General features: G+C 37.4%; 1 protein-coding gene across 1 annotated transcript in view; it reads right to left on the reverse strand.

The window, feature by feature from the left end:
* Positions 1-18,243, reverse strand: part of SPAG1 (sperm associated antigen 1) — a 59,310-nt gene that overhangs the window by 25,722 nt on the left and 15,345 nt on the right. Inside the window, exons 8-9 of the mRNA XM_041768849.1 lie at positions 15,077-15,183; positions 9,731-9,890 (exon numbers count right to left, since the gene is read on the reverse strand). Of these exons, the coding sequence (XP_041624783.1) occupies positions 9,731-9,890; positions 15,077-15,183 (267 nt within the window). The remainder of the gene's footprint in view (positions 1-9,730; positions 9,891-15,076; positions 15,184-18,243) is intronic.

Genomic DNA, 18,243 nt, shown 5'->3' on the forward strand with positions numbered 1-18,243 from the left:
ACTACAGTTGTCTTCATCTGATATCTGTTGCTAAAGTCCCCAAGCCGCATAAAAACAGATGAAAGCACAGATCAGTGTCAGCAGAAACAACAGACAATTTAGTATTATTCTCTATTCTCTCGTAGGTTATCCCTTCATGTCTGACCAATACTATTCCTAAACAGCTGCAGCTTATTTAAAACTTAATATGGGTCAAGCTCTTTACATATATCATTTTCCATTATCATTAATCCTCATACCTAGGATTATCATCTACACATTACAAACAAGGCAACAAAGACACAAGGAAAAGCTAGACTGTCCTAGAGCAAAGAGAGCTAGAAACCAGCATAACTGGTTATGGAATTCAAATGAAATGAAATGAAATGAAAGCCATACCTCTCTCTCCTTAAGATTGAAATGTCCTTGAACAACTTTGATAGTCTCTACAAAGGTAAGCCTAGGCCTGATCCTGAAAGACCTGTGAGTCTTAGTGTGTACTGCATTACCTGACATTCCAGAGGAGTTATTTAGGAGGTGGCTCCAAATGTAGCTCAGAGGTGTGGCCTTATCTTGAGTCTTCAGATAAATCCCAATTGATTTGGGAGTTGGCGATATAAATAGGATCATTGAAGTTTGGGTGTGAATGGCATTACTCAGGTCTTCCAAAGGATCCCTAGGAAATACTAATACTTAAAGGATGATAGTAAGAAAAATCTCCAGTGGAGATGGAGGAGTATATAGGAATGATAGAAGACTCAGGAGGGAGTACTGCCTCTGAAACCAAGGAGAAAGTATTTAAGGGAGAAAGGAGCAACAGTAACAAATAACAAAGGAAGGGATGGCCAGTAGCATCAGCTGCTAAGACCTACAGAGAACCATTAGATCTAATGCCATGAGGACTTACTTCAGCAGCCTTAAGTAGTGGGGGTAGTTGGTAGATGCAAAAATCCTCAACAAAATACTAACAAACCGAATTCAACAGTGCGATACAAGGATTATATACCATGACCAAGTGGGATTTATTTCAGAAAGTAGTTCAACAGTATAAGATTAATATACAATGTGACACATTAGTGAATAAGGGGGAAAAAAACGCATGATCACAACTAATACTGAATAGGCATCTGGTAAAAGCCAACACCCTTTCATGATAAAAAAGAGAAAACTAGGAACAGAAGTGAAATTTCTCAACATAATAAAGTATATTTATGAAAAACTCAGTCAACATCATACTCAATAGTGAAACCCTGAAAACTTTCCCCTGAAGATCAGGAACAAGATAAGGATGCTGTCTTCACCACAGCTACTCAACATTGTACTGGAAGTTGTAGCCTGATCCATTAGGCAAGAAAAAATACAATAAGCATCCATATTGGAAAGGAAAAGTAAAACTATTTATTAACAACTGACATAATTTATATATTATGTATATATAAGTATATGTATATAGTTGGAGGGTTTATACCTAAAGAATACATACACACACATTACTACTGCCAGGGCTAAAAAGCAAATTCAGCAGTTTCAGGGTGCAAGATACACTAGTAATGAACAATCTGAAAATTACAAAAACAATTCCATATAAGATAGCATCTAAGCAAGTAAAATATTTAGGAATACATTTAACCAAGGAGGTGAGAGACTCGTATACCAAAAACTACAAATCATTACTGGGAGAAAACCAAGGAAAGATCTCTTGATCATAGGTAGGAAGACTTAAAATACCCAAAGTGATCTACTGATCTGACATAATCGCTATCTGAATTCTACAGCCTGTTTTGCAGAAATGGAAAAGCCGATCCTCAAATCCATACAGAATTTCAAGGGGTCCAGGATAGTCAAAACAATCTCAGAAAAGAACAAAATCAAAGGACTTACACTACTGATTTCAAGACTTACTGAAAGCTTTAGTAATCAAAACGGTGTGATACGACAGAAGAGTAATTTAGACCAATAGAATAGAACCAAGAGTCTATAAACCCATATATCCATGGCCAGTTGATTCTTGACAAGGATGTCCAGTCAATTCAACGGGGAAAGAATAGTCTAACAAATAGGTGTTGGATTTTTACATGCTGAAAAAAAAAAGCTATAAAATTGTGTAGCCACTTTGGAAAATAGTCTGGCAGTTCCTCAAGAAGTTAAACACACACACACACACACACACAAAGTTAAACACAGAGTTATCATATAATCCAGCATTCTCCTCCCAGTTATATACCCAATAAAGTTAAAAACATATGTACACACACAGAGCTTGTACATGAATTTCATAGCCACACCATTCATAAGAGCCAAAAAAGTGGAAATAAGCCAATTGTCCATCAACAGATGGATAGAGAGTATGCGTGGTATGATCCATGCAATGGAATATTATTTGTCCATACAAAGGAATAAAGTGCTGATACGTGCTGCAACATGGATAAACCTTGAAAATATTACACTAAGTGAAAGGAGCCAGACACAAAAGGCCACATACTGTATGACTGCATTTATAGGAGATACTCAGCACAGGCAAATCTATAGACATAGAAAGCAGATTAATGGTTGCCACGAGAGGGAGATAGGAGTGACTTTTAATGGGCATGAGGTTTCTTTTTGTGATGATAGAAATGTTCCAGGATTAGACAGTGGTGATGGTTGTACAACCTTGTGAATACATTAAAATCCCCTGAATTTGAAAAGGATGAATTTTATGATATATGGATATCTCAAAAAAAAATGCTTATTTCATTTTACCCTTGACAACAAAGAATACTTTTTTTCCCCTTTTTATCCCCATCTTGGCCAATCTGATGGGAGAGAAAAAGAATCTATCTTTAATTTTCTTTTTTTGTTAGCCATACAAAATTTGTTGATCATCTGATTTCTTCATTAGCGATTTATTGTTCATTTGGTACTGGGATCTTTCAACATTTTCTTACTGTTTTGTAAAAGCTCTTCATATTAAGACGTTATCAACCCCTTGCCATTTTTCCTAGTTTGTCATTTACCTTTTAATTTTTTGATAGCATCTAACTGATACAGGTTTTTCACTTTTACACAGTCAACATCATTCAGTCTTCTTTTCATGATTTTATCTATTGTTTTAACTCCTTGAAATCCCTACTGTTCCACCTTCCTGATCCCACCAATTCTAGGACAAGAGAAATAAGTGCATTTTATTCTTGTTTTGAGTTACTATTTAATTTTCTTAGATTTCTTTTTTTTTTTTTTTTTTTTTGAGATTTTATTTATTTATTTATGAGAGACACAGAGAGACTGAGAGTGAGAGAAAGACACAGGCAGAGGGAGAAGCAGGCTCCAGGCAGGGAGCCCAAGGTAGGACTCTATCCCGGGACTGCAGGATCACGCACTGGGCTGAAGGCGGAGCTAAACCTCTGGGCCACGGGAGCTGCCCATTATATTTCATTTTTAAGTGGGGAATAAGCAACAGCACTACAAGTGAGGCTAGACGCTTACTTTCCTCCGATTACTTCTTACAGACTCTGTAGGAAGATAAAATTAATACCAAAGTCTCTGACAGCTAGTTGTATGATGATGGTCACATCTAAATGCTCTCAGTGAAGAAAGAAAAACAAATAGATGGGTGTTCCCAAGAAAGCTCAAGAACTCAAGTCCTCAGATCTAATCAGCCTGGCAAATAGGTATTTCTTCATACTAGTCCTTAGAAGGGCAACTGTCAATTGTCTTGTCTCAGTACCTGATATAGAATAGGTGATCAATAATTGTCAGCTACTAAATTAAATCCACTGGCTAATGTTATACCTCAGTCAGGATGAAGTGCGCCTGGCCAACCCGAATGGCACTTACTGGGGAGCAGCATTATCAGCTGAGGTTACACAACATTAAAAGCTGCATTTTACCATAGTCTTCAGGGCTCCCTGCATCATACCCCATAATGACTAAGAATTCTTTCTTAGAATGTGGTGGGGTGGGGAAACACATGCAAGGATTCCATCCTGATAATCTTCCTCTGGACATTGTTATTTCCTAAAAGTAACTTGGATTTCTCCTGCCTTGCCAAGGCTCCAGGACCTCTTTTTTACATGTCTTCTAACAGTGGAATTTAGTAGAGCTGAGCATAAGATAGTCCTATTGACTTTATTTCATCTTAAAAGGACTACTTCTGGGCTTCAGGCCTTGATTCCACCTAATCTTGATTTGCTTTCCTGATAAAAGGGAATTAACTGGTCTTAAGATTTATATTCCTATCAAGACAATTTTGCTTTCTGAATCTCACATATTTTTATGTATTCCCTAATCTACAAAATAATTATCAAGGGGCACAAATGACAAGATCAGAAATGGTTCTCTTAGGGGCGCCTGGGTGGCTCAATTCCTTGAGCATCGACTCTTGATTTAGCTCAGGCCATGATCTCAGGGTTTGGAGATGGAGCCCTGTGTCAGGCTCTGCAATGTGGTGGAGCTTGCTTAAGATTCTCTCTCTCTTCCTCTGCCCCTCCCCCATCCTATCCCCCACACACACAAGCCCCACCCTCCAAATAAAAGAAATTAAGAAAAAAAAGAGAAATGGTTCTCTTAAAGCTCTGGCTGCTTGGAGCTCTGAATCAGAATATTGTTTCTCTGTGGTTCTGATGTTAGGGATAGCTACCTAACTTGGAGAGAAACATCAATCTACTAAATGACATTACACAACAATCCTGACTCACATTTCTAGCCCTTTCCTGTTTATCTCTATGTGAGAGGAGGGCCTTTTTAGTATCTTTCCCCCTCCAGCTTTATTGAGATATAATTGACATATAGTATTCTGTACATTTAAAGTGTACGATATGATTTTATATATTGCAAAATGATTACCACAGTAAGGTTAATTAACACATCGATCACCTCACTAACCTTTTTTTTTTATAACATTTAAGATTTTTTTTTAGCATCTTTCAAGTATTATCATATATTAACTGTAGCCACCATGCTGTACATTACCTCCCCAAAACTTATTCATAAGTGGAAAATTGTACTCTTTGACCAACTAATCCCCAAAACCCCTACTCTGGCAACCACTGTTCTACTCTCTATTTCTACAGGTTAGGGTTTTTCCTAGATTCTACTCATAAGTGAGATCATACAGTATTTGTCTTTCTCTGACTCCTTTCACTTAGGATAATGTCCTATAGGTCCACATATGTTTTTGCAAATGGCAGATCTTCTTCTTGTAGCCTAATGTTCTAGTGTATGTGAGTGTGTCTCACATTTTCTTTATCCATTTATCTGCTGAAGGACATTGTTACTGATGAAGGATAGGTGGAAGAAAGCCAGGTAGGGACAAGGGGCCCTGCCCTAAGAGGAAACCACCCTTAACAGGATTTTACACCACCCTGGAAGAGGCCCTCTACCCTTTCCTACCTGATAGATGACAAAAACCTAATTGGATGACAGACTTAGGGAGGGTTAATGATTAAAACAACAAGCCCATAAAAGCCTCTAGACTTAGAAACTCCTTTTCAGGTCCTCTCCTTCTTTGGGAACCTTTGTACTAGCCACTCAATAAGCCTTGCTTCACTGCCCACCACTGTCTGGTCTACCCTTCATTCTTTGAGTAGTATGGCCAAGAACCATGGACACCAAAGGAAAAAATCCTGTGACATTACCATGCCTTGGCTATTGAGAATGCTGCAATGAACATGGGGTGCCAATATCTCAAGATAGTGGTTTCATTTCTTTTGGACATACAAGAAATGGGATGACTGGACCATATGGTAGTTCTACTTTAATCTTTTGAGAAACCTCTATATTATTTATAATGGCTGCATCAGTTTCCATTCCCACCAATTGTGCACGGGGTTCCCTTTTCTCTACATCCTCGCCAACACTTGTTAGCTCTTGTCTCTTTGGTGGCCATTCAAACACATCTGAGGCAATATCTTAGTGGTTTTTTTTATTTGCATTTTCTTGATGGTTAATGATGTTGATTGAGCACCTTTTTCCTATGCCCAATGGCCATGTGAATGTGTTCTTCAGATGAATGTCTATTCAGTTCCTATGTTATTTTTTAATAAAAAATTATCACATTAGTCTTTAACTCACTTGCTCCTCAACATATGTTCAGCTCCAGGTAAGAGTTGGTACAATATCCATGAGCACAAAGAAGATAAATACCAAATTATGTCTGTTTCTTTGACAATATAGCCTAGGGATGATCAGTTTGGATTTTATAGAACCTATACTTTCCTAGTTGGCATCCAGTAACCACTTTGATGAGACAGAATTTGGAGTCACACAGGTCTAGGGCCATATCCTAGCCATGTGATTTACAGCCCATACAAATATAACAACCTTTCTAGGCTTCCACTGCCTAATCTATAAAAGTGTGGGTTATAGTTTCCTTGAGGGTTAATCTATGTAAAGCAATTTTCATAGTTCTTCGAATGTGCTAATCCTTCAAAAAAATAGTAATGAGGAGGGCAGCTCTGTCAAGATGGAATAAACACATTCCACTCATCTCTCCCACTAAATATAACTAAAAACCTGAAACAGAATTGATGGAGCAGCCAAATGAGGACACCAAAAAGGAAATGGCAGTAGGCCAGCTGCAAAAAGGATCGAGAACCTGAAATACCACCAGACCACCAGTGGGTTTCTCATTTTTCTTTCCTCTGTCATCTCTTAACCTGGTTCAAAGGCTGTCCAAAACCCAGAGCTGGTGTGCTGGGTATGGACAGAAACAGCTTCAGGAGAAGCCCTCTATTATTTATCTAAAGCAACAAGACAGCAGATACCTATTGGAGAGAGATCCTGGTTTCTTTTTTGTTTTGTTTTTCCTTTCCATCCAATGCCAGTCCCAAGCTATCCTACAACAGCTGCAGTGGCGGCAGCAGCCAAATAAGTACATAAAATTCAGAGGGAAAGGAATTCTTTTTCTCTCTCCTGAGAAACTGTGGAGTCCCCACAGTGTCCCCATTGCTGTTCTTCTCTGTCCTCTTGCTGCTCAGTCCTGGAGGCACAGGATCATGGGAAGTGTGCAACAGAAAGGGGAAATTAAAAGCCTGGCTTTCTAGGTAGACGAATAGGAAGTAAAACCTTGGGGTGCCACAAAGAGTAGGGAAGAATCACAGAAAAGAAAACAATTGTACATGAACTGGGCTAAGCTTCCAGGTGACCCATATCCATAAAGTGACCTTAAGCATCATACTTCAAGTTTTGAGAAGTGAACCAGAGGAAGACCACTGCCCAGACCCTGGGTAGCAACAGAGTGGTATACAGGTAGGACAGATGCAAGGGGCATTGCAAAGGTTTTGAAACTGAACTGACTTTAGAACCATAGTGCACAGAAGTCACGTAGGAAAACTGCTACCCAAACCTAACCAAGTGATGAACTGCTGAAAAAATATTCTCCAGAAGATTTAAATTGGACTGAAAATCACATACCGTAATATTTGAAGTTGCTAGTATACAGTACAAAACAAGGAAGAAAGAAAATCTTAACATCTGGCAAGGGAAAAGATAATCAATACCAAACCTCAGGTAACACAGAGGTGAATTCTCAAAGACTTTAAGTGACTGTTATAACCATGCTCCAAGAAAGAAAGGCAAACACTACTGAAATGGATAGAAAGATTTAAAAACTTTGCATAGAAGTTGAAGATTTGAAAAAAAAAAAAAAAAGAAAAAGAAAGGTACCAAATGGAAATTTTAAAATGGAAAAACAGTAGATTTGGCATCAGAGAATGAAAAAAATCAGTGAACTTGAATATAGATCAATAGAAATTTTTCAACCTTCTGTTATTTCAGAAAGAATGAGAAAAAAAGAAGAAAGCCTCAAGGACTTGTGGGACAATACTAAGTGATCTAACAATTGTCAACAATTCCTGTGGGAGAGGAAAAACTGTGTTGCCGCCCCAAACCCCCAAAATTTGAAGAATTTGTGACAAATGGTTACCAAGGTTTGAAGTGATAGAAGCATTTGGCCAAAAGAAGAGCAAGGAGTCTTTGGTGTAATGAAATTGCTCTGTATCCTATCACATGATTTTACACATGCTTGATAGAACCACATACCAAAAAAGTCCACTTTTACCATGTAAATTTTTAAATAATAGTTTACAAACAGGATCAACTGATCTAGTTTATACCGTATTTTGTTCAGTTAAGATTTTCAATGATTTTCTTTCTTTCTTTTTTTTTTTTTGAAGATTTTATTCATTTATTAATGAGAGATACAGAAAGCAAGAGGCAGACACAGGCAGAGGGAAAAGCAGGCTCCATGCAGGGAGCCCGAGGTGGGACTCGATTCCGGGACTGCGGGATCACACACTGGGTTGAAGGCGGCGCTAAACCACTGAGACACCCGGGCTGCACCAATGATTTCCTTTAATTTTAAGACATTTGGCTTGATACCTTAAGATAAACATAATCCCTTAGAATAACATTTGCTGCCAGAATTTATGTAAAATCTGGCTGAAAGGTGAGTCTCAATCCTTGAAAAACGAATCACTTTAACTTCCTTTTTTGTTCTTTTGATGCCCTGTCTTCCTTTACCATCTCTTTAGTGCTCTTACTCTCTTTTTCTCTCTTCCTCCCTTCTTTTCTGTCCTTTTGTCTTTACCCTGATTTTACTGATACTTTGTCAAGATGTGGATTTTATGTTATATTTGGCACTAACAAAAAACCCTTCATTTTTTTAAGTTGAATGAACTGAACATTTTCTATTTTTCTCTCAAAATTAAACTATTCTGTTTTATTACTTACAAGTTGATTTTTGCCTATGAATGATTTTCAAAACTGTTACTTTCCCTTTGGTTGTTCAGGGGCTCTCAGGAAAGAGGTAAATTCATCCCTCCACTTCTTCAGGGAGTAGCGCATCTTTCCCCCTTAAAGGTGACATAACTGTCATCGTTTTATATTATAAAGATGAAGTTTTATCTAGTCTAGATTCTTTTAAAAAAAATTATACCAGAAGTAAAATTATACCTATTTCTTTTCCATATTTAAAAATATTTTTTGAGGGGCTCATACAGCAATTTCCCAGTAATGCATTCATTCATTTTTGTCCTATACCCCCAGGGAAGGCAACATGTTTGGTTTACAACCAAGAAGATATATACAGAACAATCATCTAGGAGAGGGATTTAAGGTTAACTTGCAAATTATCAATTATGTCAATATACCACGATAATCAGGAATTGAACATGAGAGAAAGGTGCCAAGTTAAAAAAGAAAAATGGGTTTGGAAGACTCTATTAAGAAAACACGAAGTGGGATGCCTGGGTGGCTCAGCAGTTGGGCATCTGCCTTTGGCTCAGGGCGTAATCCCAGTCCCTGGATAGAGTCCCACATCAGGCTCCCTGCAAGGAGCCTGCTTCTCCCTCTGTCTGTGTCTCTGCCTTTCTCTGTGTGTGTGTGTGTCTCTCATGAATAAATAAATTAAATCTTTAAAAAAAAAGAAAAGAAAAGAAAAAACTCGGAGCACCTGGGTGGCTCAGTGGGTTAAGCATCTGACTCTTGATTCCAGCGGATCTCATGACCCTGAGGTCCTAACCCCATGACCCAATGATATCAAGCCCCATGTAGGGCTCCAGGATGGTCCTGATTCTCTTTCCCTCTCCTTTTACCCCTCCCCCTGCCTCTTCCCCTCTCTAAACAAACAAACAAAAACTTGCTTGTGACTTTATATGGTGAAGCTAGAAAAAGTTTGATAGACTAAGAATTCTGGTAGTACTAGAAAATTTGAGCCAGCTCATCATATAAAAAGGGATGTTTTTGAAGAACCAAAAGAGAAGAGATGATTTACTCTTAACTCCACTGCCGTCTTTGTGTGTTCTTCCACTGTCCTTTCCACCTTCATCCTCTGAATTTTCTACTTCCTGGATAACCATCCTCGTCCCTTTGGTTTGAGTCTTAGATGCAGGTTCAGAATTTTTCATATCTCTCTCAACCTCCAACAAGGTCTTCTGCAACATAAACACCATGTTAAAGAAAATGTTTTCCTTTAATTAAAAATATAACCATTCTATCAGGTAGGAGTATGAAGATATTAAAAAGTGAATAAAGATACATAGGACAACACTTTTTATGGTGACTTTTTTTTTCTTTTTTCAAACAACTTCATTGCTTTGTCTGATTATAATCATACATGTCTGTCGTCAAAAACTGAAAGCATTAATGAGCATGAAAAAAAAATCATCTGAAATCCTGCCACACTGATGACATTCTGACATTCTTAGATATGTTTTTACACATATGTACAGATAGTTTTATACAAATAAAATCATGACATGTTTTTAATGTTGAAAATTCTGTTTTATGCCAACTAGAATGAAAAAAAAAATATATATATATATAGAAACATTTCCCTTTACCCCATGCCCATTTTTAACAGCTTATGGAGGCATAGCTGACAAAATCACATGCTTAAAATGCACATATTAAAAAAAAATAAAATGCACATATTGATAGGTTTTGACATAATATTCATCATTCCCAGAAGTTTCTTCCCATTTCTTTGTAATATCTCTCATTTGCCTCTCCCTGCAACTGCTGTTCTTTCCCTCATGATAGGTTAGTTTGCATGTTCTAGGATTTTATATAAATAGAATCATCCTATGTACTCTTGTTTTGTCTGTCTTATTTCTCAGCATAATTATTTTGAAATTTATCCACATTGTGCATTTCTATCAGTTCATTTCTTTTTACTGCTGAGCAGTATTGTATAGTATAGACACAACACAATTTGTTTATCCATTCACTTACTGAAGGACATTTTAGGTTGTTTTTAATTTTGGTGATAACAAAGCCATTATGAATATTTGTGAATAAATCTTTGTATTGATATATACTTGCATTTTTCTTGGGTAAATAAGTATGATTGGAATGGTTAGATCATATGGTAGGTGCATGATTTTATGTTTAACTTCTTAAGCAACTGCTAACCTGTTTTCCAAGTGGTAGTATCGTTTTATATTCCTAATACTGTCAGATCCTCCATATCCCCACCAACACTTGCTTGGTATGGTCACTCTTTGTAATTTGGGTTATTTTAACAAGTTTGCAATGGTATCTCTTGTGATTTTAATTTACATTTCTCTAGTGACTAATGATCTTGAGCATCTCTTCATATGCTTGTTTTCCATTCACATATCTCTTTTGGTGAAGAGTCTGGCAGTCAAATATTTTGCTTATCTTTTTATTTGCCTGTTTGTTTTCTTATTATTGAGTTTTGAGAGTTCTTTGCAGTTCCTACAGATCTTCCTCAACTTACAATGGGGTTATGTGTTGATAACCCCATAACCCCGTTGTAAGTTGAAAACGCATTTACAAGACTCAAAATGGATGAAAGACCTCCTAAATATGAGACAGGAATCCATCAAAATCCTAGAGGAGAACACAGGCAGAAACCTCGCTGATCTCAGCCACAGCAACTTCTTGCTAGACATGTCTCCAAAGGCAAGGAAAACAAAGGCAAGGATGAACTATTGGGACTTCCTCAAGGTAAAAAGCTTTTGCACAGCAAAGGAAACAGTCGACAAAAGCAAAAGGCAACCTACAGGAATGGGAGAAAATATTTGCAAATAATACATCAGATAAAGGGCTGGTATCCAAAATCTATAAAGAATTTATCAAACTGAACACCCAAAGAACACATAGTCCAATCAAGAAATGGGCAGAAGATATGAACAGACATTTCTCCAAAGAAGATATACAAATGGGCAATAGACACATGAAAAAATGCTCAACATTACTCGCCATCAGGGAAATATAAATCAAAACCACAATGAGATACTACCTCACACCAGTCAGAATGGCTAAAATTAACAAGACAGGAAACAACAAATGTTGGCGAGGATGTGGAGAAAGAGGAACTCTCTTAAACTGTTGGTAGGAATGCGAACTGGTGCAGCCACTCTGGAAGACAGTGTGGAGGTTCCTCAAAAAGTTGAAAATAGAGCTACTGTACAACCCACTACACTACTGGTTATTTACCCTAAAGATACAAATGTAGTGATCTGAAGGGGCATCTGCACCCCGATGTTTATAGCAGCAATGTCCATATTAGCCAAGTTATGGAAAGAGCCCAGATGTCCATCAACAGATGAATGAATAAAGAAATAAAGAAGTGGTATATATGTACAATGGACCACTATTCAGCCATCCAAAAAAAAAAAAAAAAGAAAGAGAAATCTTGCCATTTGCAATGATGTGGAAGGAACTACAGGATGTTATGCTACGTGAAACAATTCAGAGAAAGACAATTATCATATGATCTCACTCATATGTGGAATTTAAGAAACAAAACAGGATCATGGGGAAAAGAGAAAAATAAAACGTGACGAAATCAGAAAGGTAGACAAACTGTAAAAGACTCAATTATAGGAAACAAACTGAGGATTGCTGGAGGGGACGTGGGTAGGCGATAGGGATAAATAGGTGATGAACATTAAGGAGGGCATGTGATGTACTGAGCACTGGGAATTATATAAGACTGATGAATCACTGACCTCTACTGACCTCTACTTCTGAAACCAGTATACATTATATGATAATTAATTGAATTTAAATAAAATTTAAAGTTCCTTAATACAAAATATTAAAAATTTTTTAAAAAGAAAATCCATTTATAACACCTAACCTACCAAACATCATAGTTTAGCCTAGCCTACCTTAATTGTGCTCAGAACACTTATACTAGCCTATGGTTGGGCAAAATCCTCTAATACAAAGCCTATTCTATAATATAGTGTTAAATATCTCATGTAATTTATTGAATACTATACTGAAAATAAAAAACACAATGGTTGCATGGACACAGAATGGTTTTGAGTGTATTAGTTTCCTCCTGTGATTACATGGCTGACTGGGATCTGTGGCTTACTACCCCTGCCCAGCATATTGCTAGCCTGGAAAAAAATGAAAATTCAAAGTGCAGTTTCTACTGAATATGTACCACTTTTGCACCATCATAAAGTCAAAAAATCATAAATAAAGCTATTATAAGTTGGGGACTATGTATACATTCATGATGTAAGTTCTTTATTGGATATACAATTTGCAAGTATTTCTTTCCAGTCTGTGACTTGTTTTTTTTTTCTTCTTATAGTGTCTTTCAAAGAGTAAAACTTTTAAATTTCGATGAAGTCCAATTTACCAACTTTTTCTTTTGTGGATTGTGCCATTATATCGTATCATACCTAATGAATATTTGTCTAATCCAAGGCCATAATATCTTATCCTATATTTTCTTCTAGAACTCTTATAGTCCAGGTTTTACACTGAGATACTCATTTGAGTTAATCTTTGCATGTGGTTAAGATATAAATGGTTAAGTCCTGAAAGTTAATATGTAAACATGAAATCGCATTGGGTAGTGACATTGTTTTAAATATTTTTTTAGAACATTGTCATGCGGGATCCCTGGGTGGCACAGCAGTTTGGCGCCTGCCTTTGGCCCAGGGCGCAATCCTGAAGACCCGGGTTCGAATCCCACGTCGGGCTCCTGGTGCATGGAGCCTGCTTCTCCCTCTGCCTGTGTCTCTGCCTCTCTCTCTCTCTATCATAAATAAATAAAAATTAAAAAAAAATAACATTGTCATGCTAACTTTTCAAAAAATATACCACTACAAAATGAAAGTACTATGGGAAAAAGATGTGTTCTTCAGGGGGGCCCTAAACCTAATCCACTGAAATGCTAAATTAACAAATACACTAGGGACACCGGCTGCCACTGTGAGAGAGTGAGACAGATAACCTGACAGATGCGTGTGGAAACAGTGACAACTTACTGCTGGACGATGGTTCTCCATGGGTTTCTCACATTTCTATGTTGTGAGCAGAGACATAAATAACATTTGTTCTGGACTATCTCTTTCAGGATGTCTGTTACTGAGAAGTCTTGGAAAACAGAGTATTTCTCTTCGGAGAAGAGAGTACGTTTGCTCTCTAGTAAAATAAAGATGGTTCCCTCCTGAACAGAATTTTGGACAGGTTTACTTGTATCAAGTTATAAAAGACAGCACTTTCCTAAATTTGGGATTCTTCGGCTGTGATATAAACCCGATGAGTGTGGAACTCTATGTGGGCCACTCTGCACCATCCCCATGGGACTTGGGGGCCCAGGGAGCTGATGCAAACTTGAAGTTCATAGTTTGCTGTTGTGTGAATAACAGAGTCCTCTGTGTCTGACCCAGGAGCCTCATCTCTTCTGCTAGGCCACCTCGTTAATCTGCAAGTAGGGTAAAACCTCAGACTCTTGACAGTTCTCAACATTTACCTCTATTCTTTAGGCCTCAAAACAGCCCCCAGAGTGCATATGTGAGCCAGTCTGCTCAGTCAGGCAGCGAACACTGTCAGTGGTGCTAATGCTTACAATGCACTCTTCTAAGGCCACGGAACGTGTGCTTAATCCTACCTAGGAAACTTCTATAACACTCTGCATAATAAATTGAGATCGGCACAGAGAAAAGCATTGCCTACAACACTACAGGAAAGAGAAAAATCAAACATCCTTGTTGTGTGATATATCACTTGTATGTGAAATCCAAAAAAGCCAAACTCATAAAAACAGAAGGAATGGTTATTACCAAGAGCTAGGGAGGTATGGGCACTGGGGAGATGTTGCTTAAAGGCACAAATTTGCAATTAGTAGATAAATAAGTCCTGGGGAGCTAAGGCACAGAGTAGAGATTATAGTCAGCAATACTGTATTCTAAACTTCAAAGTCGCTAAGAAACTAAATCTTAATTGCTCTTACCCATAGATAAAGAAATAATTATGTGATGTGACTGACAGGTGTTAGATAAAGCTAAGGTGCTGATCATATTACAATATATAAATGTACTGGATCAACACACAGACACCTTATAAACAACGTTCTGTGTCTAAATAAAATGTCTGCCCTTCAGAAGTAGGCTTACAGTTTTATATAGTTTAAGAGCCTGCTTTCTTCCACTTTGAATTGATATTAACAATTTAGGGCATGAGGGATATACCTAGTTGTGTTTTTTTTTTCTTTTGTGATATATCTAGTTTTAAAGCTGGGAACTAATTCTCAATATCGATCATCTATCAAGACCGAAGTCATTTTAACATAAATACAGAAAATAATAAATAATAGAATCAGGTGAGGAATCCCTTCTGTACTTACTTTGGCCAATTCATTATCAGGTTCAACATTCAGTACTTTATTCAAATCTTCTAGAGCCTCCTGAAGCTTGTTTTGATGTTTATAGGTAGTGGCACGGCGAAGAAGAGCTGAAAATTCACCTCCAAAGGTTAATTTTTTAACATATGGTTATCATGGTTAGAACTTATTTTTCAAGGGGAAGAATACAAATAGAATCATTTCGCCTGCAATCGTGCAAAGCTTACACCCATTTTCATATTGTTGTGCATACATGTCCAGAAGATGGTGGTGGGATAAACAGAAGAGGCTGCCTCAGGCACCAGGCCCAGCGCAGCCCCAGGCCCTGCCCGCTCCGAGTGCTTGCCGACTCCAGACCTGCCGATGCCAGGCGGCACTGCAGTTCCGGGAAGCTTTTCATGGAACATGAACACTTTCCTCCTGATAATCATCGTTAGCAGTACTTTGCCACTTGATAAAAATTGAGAAAATCCTTTCCTCAAATTTAGTATATTGCTGATCAGCAGATAGCTCAGAATACAAGCCATTAATGAAGCCTTTATAGCAATCTCTAAAATGATTAGACGAAGGTATTTCACACAGGGAATGGACAGAACCCTGATGATGAGGTCAGCTCAGTTCAGAAGCTGAGTACTTTGGTCATTTGCATCAGATCTGTATACTTCAAATAATTCGGCAGTTCTTTAATACTGATAATGAATGTCTTTAGAGTCCCATAATTTTCCACGTATAATGAGAGACCTTTGTATGGTAAGTCATTATTTTGAAAAGAATGAGGCTTGGAAATTGTGAAAAATGAGAAATATCCGATATATTTTAATATTAAATATAATTATTTTATATTTTATAATTATATTATTTTAATATAATTATATTATTTTAATATATTTAAAATGAGAAATATCCGATATATTTTAATATGCTATTTTAAAACATACATTTGGCCAATTTGATTTTAGTGTTAGAGTGAGCCATGAAAATCTACAGGATAAATCATTTTGTCATAAACTTAATCAAAATCATTGCATTATACTTTAAATACACAGTTAGCTATTACCATTATTACTCAGAAGGGAACACCATAAAGAACATGATATAGCAGTTATAATTTTTTTAACTTTTTAGTTTTGAAATAATTTTAGATATATGAGAAAGTTGCAAAGATAATAGTTTTCATATATCTCCTTCCAGATTTCCCTAATGCTAACATCTTACATAAAAATGGAATATTTGCCAAAACTAAGAAATTAACATTGGCCTAATACTATAAACTACAGGCTTTACTTGGAATTCATCAATTTTCCCATAATGCCTTTTCCTGTTGCAGGATGAATCAAAATACCACACTGCACTTAGAACACTTGTATTTTGAGTAAAACATAAAGTTTTGGAAAGGAAGTTATTCACTTAAGCAAAAAATAAGACTTCTTAATGTTTTATAGCCCTACTCATACTAGATTTGGCTCTACCCATTTTTTAAAAAAGATTTTATTTATTTACTCATGAGAGAGACAGAGAGAGGAAGAGACACAGGCAGAGGGAGAAGCCCGCTCCCTACGGGCAGCCTGATGCAAAACACGATCCCAGGACCCAGGGATCACAACCTGAGCCAAAAGCAGACACTCAACCACCAAGCCAGTAAGGTGCCCCTATCCAGTTCGTTTCTTAAATAGTGAAGATTCTAGTGCTTTTGAAATTACTCAAACAAGGAAAAATGGAAACGTAAAGTCACTCTGGTAGCAGAAGATGAACCTTATGGTTGAATGTGGGTTCTAGAGTCTGCTGCCCAGCGTTGAGTCCTGTCTCTGCCATTTGCTAGCTGTGTGACCATAGGTGAATTGCTTTATTTTTCCGTGCCTGTTTCCACTTTCTGTAATGAGTGTACTAACAATAGCACCTGCACCTCTATCAGCTATTGTGAAATCAGTGAAGTTAATACACGTCAAGTAACTGGCCCAGGGCCTGGCACAGTGTTGGTATGGGCCCATCAGAAGATCACAAAACTTTTTGCCACCTCCTAAAACTGGGAGCCTTCCCATACTCTGGGATAGAGACAAAATAAAGGCATAAGAGATTTTGCCGGTGAAAGAAGGGCAATCCATGGCAATGACAGTCAGGGCTGATGCTCTAGGGTTTCCCCTCAGCATACCCACGGCTTCTGCACACACATTCTCACAGGCACACAAGGGTACATTCCAAGTAGACAAAATGAAATGTTTATATTTACTCAAATCCATGACATTTAAAAAAATAGAGTCTAATATAAATTATGCTACTGCCTTGTGAAGTGATTCTTTCTCAATAACAGAAATGGGAGAGTGGAGTCTAATGTGTATAGTCAGACTCAGACAACAGCAAGGCTGTATAGCCACTGAGACAGGAAATCCAAACACAGAGTAGGTTTTGGTAAAAAATTATAGTTAGTTCTCGGCACATTTTAAAATATCTATGGACATGTAGGCAGAAACGCCCACAAAGCCACTGGCAGAAGGTTCTAGAGCTTTGGCACGGGCTTATTATATTAACAAATGTCAGAAATTCTATATTAAATTATACTCAGATTTTTTTTTTTGATAAAAAGGTAGCTCAATAAACCAGTAACAAAAAGATAAATACTATGTAATTCCACTTAGAGGAGATTCCTAGAATAGTAAAATCATATAGACAGAAGGTAGAGTAGTGGTTGCCAGAGGCTGAGGGGAGGGGAAAGAAGAGAGTTACTGTTTAGGGACAAAGAGTTTCAGTTATGTAGGACAAAAAACGTTTTGGAAATGGAGGATAGTGATGACCACACAACAATATGAATATATTAATACTACTGAATTGTACACTGAAAAATGATGAAGACGGTTTTATGGTATGTGTATTTTACCACAATAAAAAATTAAAGATAAAAAAACACTATAGTACAAATGCAAGCTTGAGATATTTCTTTTAAAAGATACATATTTCATTCAATGTCCTGGGCTCATTAACCACTTCAGTGCAAATAACCAGGAATTTCAATCCCAAGTTATGGGGCACCTGGGTGGCTCAGTGGTTGAGTGTCTGCCTTCAGCTCAGGTCATGATGCGGGGGTCCTGGGATCAAATCCCACATCAAGCTCCCCATAGGGAGCCTGCTTCTCCCTCTGCCTATGTGTCTGCCCCTCTCTCTGTGTCTCTCATGAA

The sequence above is a fragment of the Vulpes lagopus genome, chromosome 9 (genome assembly GCF_018345385.1).
Source record: "Vulpes lagopus strain Blue_001 chromosome 9, ASM1834538v1, whole genome shotgun sequence".
In the NCBI taxonomy this organism is placed as follows: Eukaryota; Metazoa; Chordata; class Mammalia; order Carnivora; family Canidae; genus Vulpes; species Vulpes lagopus.